The sequence below is a fragment of the Phaseolus vulgaris genome, chromosome 3, assembly GCF_000499845.2.
Source record: "Phaseolus vulgaris cultivar G19833 chromosome 3, P. vulgaris v2.0, whole genome shotgun sequence".
Classification (NCBI taxonomy): domain Eukaryota; kingdom Viridiplantae; phylum Streptophyta; class Magnoliopsida; order Fabales; family Fabaceae; genus Phaseolus; species Phaseolus vulgaris.
This window is the reverse complement of record NC_023757.2, coordinates 8,540,964-8,554,004: the sequence shown is the minus strand read 5'-3', so window position 1 is coordinate 8,554,004 and position 13,041 is coordinate 8,540,964. Positions and strand designations below refer to the sequence as shown.

At 35.4% G+C, this 13,041-nt stretch overlaps 1 protein-coding gene across 1 annotated transcript; it reads left to right on the top strand.

Annotated features, from left to right (window-relative positions):
• Positions 1–9,302: 9,302 nt before the first annotated feature.
• Positions 9,303–9,872, top strand: LOC137839058 (uncharacterized). The gene has a single exon (XM_068648186.1). It carries the CDS (start codon positions 9,303–9,305, stop codon positions 9,870–9,872), a length of 570 nt encoding a protein of 189 aa, XP_068504287.1.
• The last annotated feature ends 3,169 nt before the right edge of the window (positions 9,873–13,041 follow it).

Below are 13,041 nucleotides of genomic sequence, written 5' to 3'. Positions count from 1 at the left end.
TCTTACCAAGCAGGGATTGTTGAAAGGTACGAAGGCTTGCAAACTTGAATTTTGTGAGCATTGTGTTCTGGGAAAACAACGAAGAGTGAAGTTTGGCACTGCAATTCACAATACCAAGGGTATTCTGGATTATGTGCATTCAGATGTGTGGGGACCTGCTAAGACTCCGTCAATCGGAGGTAGGCATTATTTTGTCACTTTTGTGGATGATTTTTCCAGGAGAGTTTGGGTGTTTACTATGAAGAACAAAAATGATGTGCTTGAAATTTTCCTTAAGTGGAAAGCTGAAGTTGAAAACCAGACAGGAAGGAAGATTAAGGTTCTCCGAACAGACAATGGAGGAGAATACAAGAGTGATCCATTCCTGAAGGTATGTCAAGATTGTGGCATAGTTCGACACTTCACTGTTAGAAAAAATCCATAGCAGAATGGGGTGTCAGAGCGTATGAACAAGACACTTGTGGAGAAAGTTCGTTGTATGCTGTCTAATGCTGAGTTAGGCAGAGAGTTTTGGGCTGAGGCTGTGACATACGCTCAACATCTCGTCAATCGTTTGCCATCATCTGCTATAGATGGCAAAACCCCGTTAGAGGTATGGTCTGGAAAACCTGCAACTGATTATGATTCTTTGCATGTTTTTGGTTCTATTGCATATTATCATGTGATTGAATCAAAGTTGGATCCACGGGCAAAGAAGGCTCTTTTCATGGGCTTTAGTCCTGGAGTGAAGGGATACCGTTTGTGGTGTCTAGAGACAAAGAAGACGATTATCAGCAGGGATGTTACCTTTGATGAATCTGCCATGTTAAAGAAGGTAAATCCAGAAGGAGCTGATAGTACTCCACAACAGGTGGAGTGTGTTCGGAAGCAGGTGGAGTTTGAGCCGACAGTGGTGATCCCAACACGAAATACCACAAGTGACTCTCCTATGGCAGAAGAAGAGTCAGATGAGGAAGAGGTTCCTACCCAAGAATCTCAACAACAATCAGCGCCAATTGCAGTTAGAAGACAGAAACGAGATATTCAGAAGCCTACTCGTTTCATGGATATGGTTGCCTATGCACTTCCAGTTGTTGATGACATTCCATCCACTTACCCAAAAGCCATTCTGAGTTCAGAGAGTGGTAATTGGGCGGGTGCGATGGAAGAGGAGATGCAGTCTATGAAGAAGAACAAGACGTGGAAGTTGGCACAATTACCAAAAGGTAAGAAGGCAATTGGGTGCAAATGGGTATTTGCAAAGAAAGAAGAATTTTCTAATAAAGAAGATGTTCGCTACAAGGCAAGGTGGTTACAAGGGCCAAGTTTGAATATTGTTTAGACTTGGTTAATATTTTGCACATTTGAAGTTGGCACCCGGAGGCGCAAATTTGAAGCACTGTAAAGTTTGTTTTTTGTTATGTTGTGAGAAGATTTGTTTTAGGTGGGACTTGAAATTAAGCCAAGGTGGAGATTTGTTGATTTTGGCTTAATCCCAAGTCCCACATCGGTGGGTTCATTGTTTGGGAAGGAGGTTTGAGGGTTATAAATTAAACTCTTCTCCTTCACTGTTATATATCCCAATTTGTAATATCTTCTCTCATAATAATAAAAGGGAGTTGTTTTTGCTGTGCTCGGAGATTAGGCTAAAAGGCCGAACTCCGTTAACAATTTTCGGGTGTGTTTTTTCCTCTTTATCTCTTTTATTATTCCGCTTTATTTATTCAATATTATTTGTCGGGTAGCTCTGTTAGGGTTTTGTTTTAGTGGGAAAATTACCCGTTTTTCCCAACAAAGTTTACTAAATTTATTATAATTACATTAAAGTTTATAACTAATTTTTTTTATTGTTAATATAAAACAATATAATATAATCTCTATACGTGTAAAATTCTTAATTTGGTGATTCTACATAAAAACTTATTTAAAATAGTGTAAAACATTATCAATTTAATTTATATCATGGCTACTTTTTTTTTATGTATTTTTAGTTTCATCTATCCATATGACATCCTTAATTTGATTTTTATAAATGAAGCCCTTCTTAGTTCTTACATTTAGAAATCAAATTCAGAATGTATATATTTCCGTGTAGAGACTAAATTAAGAAAGTACTAGTTTCCAAATAAAGGTAAACATCGACTAAGAGTCGTTTGATATAAAATTTATCAAAATTGTGTAATTTTGAATAGATACATACCATTGACTTTTATTGAAATTATGTAATTTTGAATAGAAACCACTATTAAAAGTTCTTTGACGAAAAATTTACATTGACTTAGAGTACTTTGATAGAAAATTTATCAAAATTGTATAATTTTAAAGATTTAGATACACAGAGACACACTCAAAGACATGCACACACATATACCTAGATACAAACACACAAACAAACATAGACACACACGCGTACACGCACACACATACAAAGAATTTAAGAATAAAACTTTAATGAACAGAAACCTCAAAATTCATTACGAAATCACAAGGAAATCAACTCCAAAGAGTTTATCCTTCTATACGGAAGCAAAACAAAAATATTACAACGAAGAAAATAAAAAATTAAGAAAACCTAACGCTTTGCTTTTTTAATGTCGCTTTCAAGCTATGAAGCTTTATGCTTTCTCTTTGAACCTTGAACTTTTTATAGCTCCGAAAAGTATTCTTGTTTAGATTTTGTTCACAGTTTCTTAGTTACAATTTTCCAAAATTCTCAGTTTTTGTGTCTTTTTAATCGCGGACTCTATTTCTTCATATCTTTGCTAATGAATTGCTTCCAATTCTGTTTCTGAGATATTGTAGATTTTATTCTCTTATTCTTCTCCTCAAATTTCATTTCCCACTTTGATTCAAAGAAGCAACTTGGACTTTCGCGCATTCAACCCATTCGTAGAAGTAAACACTTCCTTCACACTTTCTAGTCAAATTATCTACTTCTTGTAACCATTAAATTGTCTAGTTAGACCATCTACTCTGACTAAAAATACCAAAATAGCAGCGATAATAGTTAAGACCAAAATAAACTCAATTAGATTAATCTTAATTAAAATATTTGATTTATTCATGATTTTAGTCAAAGAATCTATGATTAAAGCTTCAAAGTGGAATAAAGTTATGCTCATCACCGACATTGTTAGAGTGGGAAAAAAATAAAACCTTTGCATGGATCTAACCCACACTAATGTTGAAAAAAGGTATATACATACATACATATACATACATATATATATATATACACACACATACATATATATATAGAGAGAGGGCTAGGTGAACACTAATGTGAGGGCAAAACATAAATTTGTATGGGTCTAGCCCATGCTACAATTAAAAAAAATAAAAAATTATGTTACAATAAGAGGGTAGGGTGAAAACAAAAAAAGAGCCTTTATGTTGGTCTCGATAAATAAATAAATAAATAAATGTATTTATTGAGAGGATCCAGCCCACATTACACCCACGCTTAAATAAAACAATTGTTTGAGTATATGGTGAGTTGGGTCAATGTTGGATATGAAAGAAATATTAATTTAAAATTTCTTCTAACCTGATTAGGAATTTAAAAACCTACCTATATCGATCAAAAACCAAAATCCAATTCAAAAATCCAAATATAATATGTAATTGTAATCATAAATCATAATCAAATATAAATCCTAGTTCTAAATCCATATGCAAACACAAACCCAATATGAATTGTGAACAAAAATGAATTACAACATCAAATGTTAAGAAAATAATTTAAACAAATGTTAATCAAGGAACATAAGGTAATCAACATCAACAACTAGTGAACTAAAATGTATATGCGAATTGTAATAAAGAATATTTGATAAGCTGAAGGAGGTGCAAACAATATATGAAAACTAAAAATAATACAAATACAAGATTAAGAAAATAAAGTGTTTTATTATACATCATCGGATTGAAGATAAAACTGAAAGTGTCTGTGGAAAAAAATGGAAGCAATTAGAAGAATAAATAGAACACTTAGTACATTAAAAGAAATATCAGGTAATTAAAGTTAAACTTCAAGGAAAGGGTTGATCATCATAATATGCAATATAATGAAGGTAGACCTAACTCGTACAAGTGGAAATGTAGCTAAGTTTTCGTTCCATCATCATAACTAGTTGTTGTTGTATCAACCTGATTATGTCCTCCAACTATGCAATCCTTTACTGTTCTTTGTCAGCACTATGAGTTGTTGTGTCATCTTTTTTTATTTGCTTCTTTGACTTGTTGACAAAGTTAGTCATTCTTAGCCAATTGATCAGTGTAATAAGTGGTAGAAGCTAAAAAGGAGGGTTGAGTGAGGGATGTGAAAGTTAAAAGATAAGTTTGTAGTGTCATATACTCGACCTTTACTCTTCCTCCACCAACATATTTCCAACATTGAAGCTTTGTTGTTGCATTTATTTGGTGGACATTAGAAATTGATCTTTCGAAACTATCTAATTATATAGTCCTCGGTGGTAGGTTTCCTACACAATTATTGAGAATTGCAAATGTTAAAAAATTATGTTAAAAATATAAATAAAGTTAGAAATACAACCAACAATAACTTACACTGGTCTCACAAGAACGATTATCTATCCAACCACCTTCTTGTTGTTGTGAGTGGCCAGAAATAATTCATTACATTCAACTAGGAAACCATATTTACGTTTTTGACAATGGTTGTACAATTAAAAACAATATATGTTACACAACTAAAATCAATTACATATAAGAACATAAACCATAAGTAATCAATATTCCTTACCAGGCCCAATACAATGTCCAAGTGTGATTTACAGTCTGTTGAGTGCAATGTTCCACCCCGAGTTGAAGACCGATTTATTTTGTTTTGACTTTATTTTTCTTTGAACTTTTGGGCATCCCAATAGTTCAAACTTTCAACCCATGTTTCTTCTCCTATCCAAGTAGGTCTCGAGCCCCTTGTTCTAGCTTTAGTCAACATGTCACATAGTCGTTTGCTTACTTTGGAGTCGTGGACCTTTCTTATTTGCCCTCATCTTGAAGGACCCAAGTCACCCTACTCTGTAATACATGAAAACAAACAAGTCAGCCTAGTGATATTGATAATTAGTTTATTTTTAATTCGTTCTAATTAATAATTAAAGTCACCTTAAATTCAGTCCACCATTAATATGACCCCCTAAGTTGTGAACTAATAACATGACCAATCACTTCAATAACATGATGGTTAGGTGTCCACCTATAAAACAAAAGTTCAACAAAAATGTTAAGCATTAATTTTGGATAATGAACTAAAATACTAATAACAAGGTAAATGTATCCTTGACCCAGAGGTTGGATGGTAACCCTCCCAATAGCATCACGGTGGACGTCCTCAATAGAAAGATCATGGTCGTAACTAGGAGGATTGGCCTCAACTACAACATGATCAATGACCTCATGTAGGGGTAGGAGTGAGGGAACAAGGATCATGTGAACTAAGGGAGCGGGGATCGACTGTATTGGTGCATTCCATATTCATGATATGTTGGTCATAACATAGTATAAAATAACCTAATGTGCGTTAGTATGTCAAGTCAACAAATGATCAACACACAAGATGATCTTATGATATGAGCATATACGTTTTGATGATAACAAACCCTATAAAATATGTTATGGTATAAAGAAGATGAGCAAGACCCACTAACACCAACACATTAGACGACACAAACAACAAGTTGTTAGACGAAACAATGACACGTGCTTAAAGCAAAAGATCTGAGACGATCCAACATCCGTGTTTATGTTATAGAAATATTAGAAGTGGCTAAAATATCTAAAGAGAACACTAGAAATGAAGAACGTTGCACATATAAGAAGATCAAATGAGAAAAATTCGCATTAGAAGAAGTTATCATTAGACAAAAGATATATCAGACAAAACTCGTAAGAAGCTCACACTATGTGATAGGTCAGACAATATTGAGAATGTATCAAATGATGCCACTAGATTGGATTAGACGAAGTAATTCAAAAGATTTTATTAGACAATCCTAATGCTCACAGTCTCATTAGAAGATTTCATCAAATGAATCCCTTGAACAACACAAGACAAACGATATTGAAATACTTGTTTACAAGTCATCATACGAACACTGAAGATGCACATATAAGACCATACAAGCATCTTCATCTCGTTAAACGAACCACTGCGACAAAAAAGTATTCATAGTTAATATTTACATTCTTGGAATGTTTTATGAAACTATATTTATGTTTTCAAATCTTATTTGACATTCTTAAATCATAGAAAACATTATTTTTTAAATAAGATTTTTGGTTAAATGATTTTGGAAAATTTATGTACTAACAATATTTTCCTATAAAGTCTTAAAAAATAGAATATGAATATTTTCTATATTAATTTTTTTTTTCAAAATATGATTAGTGAAATAAAATTCAGGTTAAATATAGTTATGCTAGAACGTTCTAATCTTATATTAACTTTGAAAGAATTTCAAACTGCGTAAAATATTTGAAACTACATATATCTCACATAAGTTATCTCTAATTAACTGGGTATTGAACTTAATTGTCAGGGATTGCTCCTAATATATAAGTGATATTGAATCTAGTTCTCTTAAACAATGTCCACATAGGTAGAAAAGGACATTACATTTTAGTTTTAAGTAAACTTCAATAATAAATAAATATACTACTAATGAATAGCATGAATTATATTACGTATACTAATTAAAAAATAAATTATATTATATGATAAATTTTATTTAATAGTCAAAAATAGAAACTTAATTATTTAAAATTAATTTTAAAAAAAACCATAACTAAGGACAACAATCAACGAAGAAGAACAACGGTGACAATGAAAGTCATCCACAATATCCTTTTCAAATAAAAGAAACAAGGCTAATTTTGGAATTTTAAAAATATAGGAATTTTGGGCTCACCCAAGATGGCCCATATGTGTGTTGGTCTTAAGCCGAAAGGGTTGATTGGATCACATTCGGGCCTCCGTGTTACGAATTTTGCTTTTTTTTTCTATTACTTTTTTATTAATTATAACATTTTTATCACTTATATTTAAAATATATTAATCATTTATTCATAAATTTAGTTGTAAAATTTATTTATACTGATGTGATTTGTAAAATAATTTAAAAATTATTTTTTTGGAATTGTTTTACAAATTATATGGGTTTCTGGAGTTTAAACATTGTAGTTAAGTTCTATAAAGACTTTTCTCAACATCCAGCAAATTTTTATATATCTTTTAAATTTTTTTGACGCGAGATTAACGTGATAATTCACATGATATTACATTTAAGTACCTATCTACTCTTAAGCCAAACATGGAAGCCACTAAAACACTTAAGGTATCTTGTATAATATGTATAAAAATCTGTATTATATTCAGAGTTGATGCAAGGAAAACTGTAAGTAAATAAACTTTTCAGATAAAAAAGTATACATTATAAAATTAAAAAATAATTTATATTTATTATATATTTAATATTGTAATTAAATGTCAAACAGCCTTTCTAATAAAATTATAAAAATCTGTTTTATAATGATTTTTTTATTTTTTTATTTCACTCTTAAGATATTAAAAGGTTGTATTATAAAATAGAACAAAGAGGAGTGAAAGAGAAAAACGAAGAAAAAGAATATGAGAAAAAATATTTGTTCTATTTTGCTATTGAAATCAAAGTAGATGGTCCAAATATATACAAACAATACATTCATTTTAGGTTAACTATAGAGATATAATGTAAAATAAAGAGTTAATAAATGTTAGAATAAAAAAAGGACAGAATAAAGTTAGACACTTGTACAAAGAGAAACAACTATGAATTAGAAAAGATAAAATTGAGATCAGTTTCCTTCTTGTATCCATATCCTTTGATATCCCCCGCAAGTTGGAGAACAAATATTAATGAGACCTAACTTGGAACAAATACTCTTGAAAGATTGAAGACTTGAGACTTTGGTATAAATGTCATTTGCTATGTGGTGGAAATGGGAAGTAAATGCATGAGACTCTTCTTCAATTTTTCCTTAGTAATGTAACAATCTATCCTATTTCTATGTGTTTTATACGCTCGTGAAACACTAGATTTGTTGCAATGTATCTTGCTGAGTCATTGTCATAGTATAAAAGAGATGATTTCTCAAAAAGAACTTTGAAATCTTGAAGAAGATAAGTTAGCCATTGAATTTCACTTGTAATAGTGGTTGTTGCCCGGTATTCAACTTCACAAGAACTCTTTGATATTATTTGATTTTCAGGAGATGAGGGAATTTAAAACCAGTCACTAATTGTCTTGAATCACTGCAGGTGCTCCAATCACTATCACAAAAGGCTTTTAGATGATCATAGATGGTTCACTAGCAATCTCCTCTTTATCATTTCCTGCCAATATTATATCATTCACACACACCAATAATGTTTTAAAAGATCATTCAGAAGAATTAATGAACAAGGAATGATCATTCATAAATTGAGTATATCTTCCATAAAGCAAAAAGGATGACAATTTGGCAAACGACTCTCTATTGATTTCTTAAGGCCATATATTTTTTTTTAATTTACAAACTAGTCCTGGTTGAATAGAAGTCAATCCAGGAGGAGCAACCATGTACACATACTCTTTCAACTCTCCATGTAAAAAGGCATTGTGTATGTCTAACTATTTCAATTCCCAATTATAGATAGACGCAACAGAAAGAAGAAATCTTATGGTGGTCATCTTTGTTACTAGAGAGAAAATATCAAGATAGTTAATGTCTTCTATTTGTATGTATCCTTTGCCACTAGCCTTGCTTTATAATTTTTAACTATCCCATTAGTTTTAAATTTTATTTTGAATACCCATTTGAAACACCTATAGCTATAAGAAAATTGTATGCAGGACAAAATCCTTCTGTGGGAAGCTTTGACGACGTTCAAGCAATCACACTAGAACTTGGCCTGGTGTCTATGTGGTGATTTCAATGTCGTAAGGAGGGCCGAGGAGAGGAAAGGGATTAGAGGTCATTCAAGTCAAAAGAAGGAGATGGAAGGTTTTAATAACTTTATTGAAACCAATGGTTGGGTGGACATTCCGTGTGTAGGGAAAAAGTTTACACGGTTTAAAGCAAACGACACTGCAAAGAGTAGACTAGATAGATTTCTGGTCTCGGAAGAGTGGCTTCAATTTTGGCCGGCAGCCAAACAATATGTGCAACAGAGAGTTGTTTCGGATCATTGCGCTCTAGTTTAAAAATCATGTATAAAAGATTGGGGGCCAAAACCTTTCAGAACCTTTGATGTGTGGTTAAAGGAACCGGGGTTTACAATAATGATAAAGGGTAAGTGGGAATCGTATCAGATGGAAGGTAATATCATATCTGTACTCAAAGAAAAGTTGAAACTCTTAAAGGCGGATCTTAAAGTGTGGAACAGAAAAGTGTTTGGTAGTGTGGAATCCGATAAGAGACGTATTGAGATGGAAATTGAGAGTCTGGATGGGGAGGACGACATTGATGCTTTAGAGGACGCGGGGAGGTTGAGAAGGTTGGATTTGCTCAGTCAACTGGGGTTAGTTAATAAAAAGTTAGACTCCGTGTACAGGAAAAAAGCAAGAGTGAATTGGCTTAAACATGGGGACTTTAACTCTAAATTCTTTCATTCTGCGATTCGATGGAGAAGGCTAAAAAATGAGGTCAAAGGTGTTGAGGTTGACTCTCAATGGTGTAAGGAACCGGAAGTTGTAAGGAGGGAAGCAAAATCACTCTTTAAGAAGAGGTTCAGGGCTACGCAGGACTTTGGAGTACATTTGGGTTCGGTGGAGTTCAGGTCTTTACCATCGGAAGTAAGCAGAAATATGGTTGTCAGTTTCTCCGAGGAAGAAGTGAAGGATGCAGTATGAGATTGTGGAGGATCAAAAAGTCCGGGCCCGGAAGGGTTCAATTTCAATTTCATCAAAAGCTGTTGGGAAGTGCTTAAGGCAGATGTTATGGCAGCGGTGCAACTTTTTCACACAACAGGGTCTCTCCCGAAAGGTTGCAATGCATCTTTCATTGCACTCATTCCCAAAGTAAGAGATCCGTCTACGCTTGATCAGTTCAGACCCATTTCTCTTATTGGAGTGATTTATAAGATCATCACGAAAGTTTTGTCAAGTGGCATGAAGAAAGTTATGTCGTTAATCATTGACGAATCTCAGTCAGCCTTTATTTGTGATAGAGGACTCTTAGACAGTGTCGTTATGGCTAATGAGGTCCTTAAGGATATTAAGAGAAATAGGAAAAGTGGGGTGTGCTTCAAGGTGGACTTCGAAAAGGCATATGACTCAGTAAGATGGAGTTTTTTGTTTGATATGCTCAACAGGCTTGGCTTCCATGACAAGTGGATCTCATGGGTTAAAGGGTGCTTGGTCTCATCGTCTGTATCGGTATTGGTTAATGGGAGCCCTACAGAGGAATTTAAACCCCACAGGGGGTTGAGACAGGGTGACCCAATGGCCCCTTTCCTTTTCCTAGTGGTTGCTGAAGGCTTAGCAGGATTGGTTAGACAAGCGTTGAGGACGGATGTTCTTAGGGGACTTAAGGTGGGAAGGAATAGTGTTGAGTGTTGCCTGCTACAGTTCGCAGATGACAAGCTCTTTATGTGTAAGGATTCCTTTGATAGCATTTTTGCAATTAAGGCTATTCTCCGTTGCTATGAGATTGTTTCGGGCCTGAAAGTCAACTTCCATAAGTCTAAGTTGACTGGCATTAAAGTGGACAGCTTTGCTATGAGCACGTACGCTAAAACCCTGAATTGCAATACGATGAAGCTACCTTTCCAATATTTGGGGGTTGAGGTGGGTGGAAATCCGAGGAAGAAACAATTCTGGGATCCGGTAGTTAAAAAGGTTGAAGCGAAACTTAGCTCTTGGAAAGGGAGATTTCTTTCTATGGCAGGACGAATTTGTCTGTTAAAATCGGTGTTCACAACCATACCTTTGTTCTATCTCTCTATTTTCAAAGCCCCTGTAGCAGTGTGCAATAAAATCAGTAGTATTCAGAGGAAGTTCTTATGGGCTTGGGGAAAACAGAGCAAATCGATACCATGGGTTAGCTGGGATAATGTGTGTAAGCCTTTAAAGGAAGGAGGCTTGGGGGTGAAGGAAATGAAGACCTTTAATGTGGCTCTCTTGGCGAAATGGAGATGGAGAATCATGAGTAATGAAGGAGGTAAATGGAAAGTGATTATGTCATCTAAATATGGTTCAGTAGTAGAGAATATACAACTTAGGTCGAAATACCAATCATGGTGGTGGAAGGATCTCACCAAAATATGTGGTGAAGGTGTAGCACACGGGTGGTTCCAAAAGGCCATTGGGTGGAAAGTAGGCAACAGAGCCGTAGTGAGATTGTGGGAGGATGTGTGGCTTGGGAACGAATGCCTTAGATCGACGTACCCTAAACTATTCTCATTGTCCCTCGACCAAGGTAAAAAGGTGGGGGAGGTAGGAGAATGGGAAGAGAATAGGTGGCAGTGGAATTTGAGTTGGAGGAGAGATAGGTTTCAATGGGAGACGGACCTGGAGGTTGACATGTTATCCAGACTTAGTATGGGTGCAATATGTAAGGACTCCTTTGACCAACTCCTATGGAAGGGGGACCAAAAGGGTACGTTTTCGGTAAAGTCAGCATATTCTATGTTGGCTAATCACCAAATCCCAGCTTCAAGGGAAAGTGTGTTCAGTCTCCTTTGGCAAGCAAAAGCCATGCCTAAAGTTCTCACCACTGCATGGAGAATTCTTATTAATAGAATCCCTAGTAGAGTGAATCTGTTTAGAAGAGGAGTGCCTGTGACATCAACCCGATGTGCTCTTTGCAATCTGTCAGAGGAATTATCTCAACACCTCTTCCTAGAATGCGTCTTTGCACAACAAGTGTGGTCTCGGTGTTATCGATGGATTGGTATTTTAGGGGCCCAAAATAAGGATCTCATGAACCACTTTATTAACTTCCATCTAGCACATCTCTCTAATAAACAAAATCAGGTGTGGTTAGGCTTTTGGGCGGCTATCGTGAGCTGTATTTGGGAGCATAGGAATTTAGTGGTTTTCAGACAAGGGGTGCCCGACTCCGATGAGATTTTCCAGAATGCACAGATGTTGTCCTGGTTATGGTTAAAACACAAAACAACAGGCTTTTCGTATGCTTTCTCCGATTGGCTCTTGGATCCGAATCAATTTCTTATCTTGGTTCGCTGAATGTTTTGGTGATCGTGCTGGAACAGGTAAGGTATATAAGGGAATTGAGGTTGTTTCTTAGTAGGTAAGGTGGAGTGGTTTCCTGTCTTCGGCAATAGTCATGTTTGGGGAGGTGTGCTCCCGGGAGTGGGGGAGGCCTCTCTCCGGGTCAGGCCTGTGTTGTTTTCAAAGATGTTTGGTTTTTTTGGTGATGTATTGTTGTCTAGGCAGATCATGGCTTACTTTTTCATTTTTCAAAGATTACTTGGAGCTCTGACAGATCACATTCCAATGGTTTGGTAGGGGTGTGGTAGGAAGGTAGGTGTGTGATGCCGACAATCTCTCTTTGGCTAGCTTGATCATCTTCAATTCAGATCTATGTGCGGCTATATAGGGCGGGAGTACGCATCATGTAATCTAGAGGATGCAGTCTGTTGGGTTAAACGCTTCTCAGCATATCTTGGCTGTGGGAAATCAAAACAATATCTGCTGGGGAGGGGATGTTTTTATTCTGCATGTGTGCTTGGTGTGTTATACAATTTTACCGGGGGAGGCTTATTCCATGCCTTCCTTGTAGCAATACCTCTGTTCCTTTTCTTCGGGCATACCCAACCAATAGGATGGAATGATCATCTTTTGCTTGGTTTGCTGAGTCTCAATTCGTATCAGTGAGTTTTGGCAGGTACTGTGATGTTCAACTACAGGGTTGAAGGCTTGGTCTTCCTTTGGTGCGCTGAACCATTGGTGCCACAAGTTCTCTCAGTGGCGGATGCTAGTGTGCTGTCTAGGCTTTGGTCTGGTTCCTTCTCCCGGTGTTCATGGTGTTAGTTTGCAGGATTTGCTAACCCCAGGG

Coding starts and splice junctions, on each gene's coding strand:
- LOC137839058 (XM_068648186.1), top strand. CDS start 9,303: ATGATAAAGGGTAAGTGGGAATCGTATCAGATGGAAGGTAATATCATA.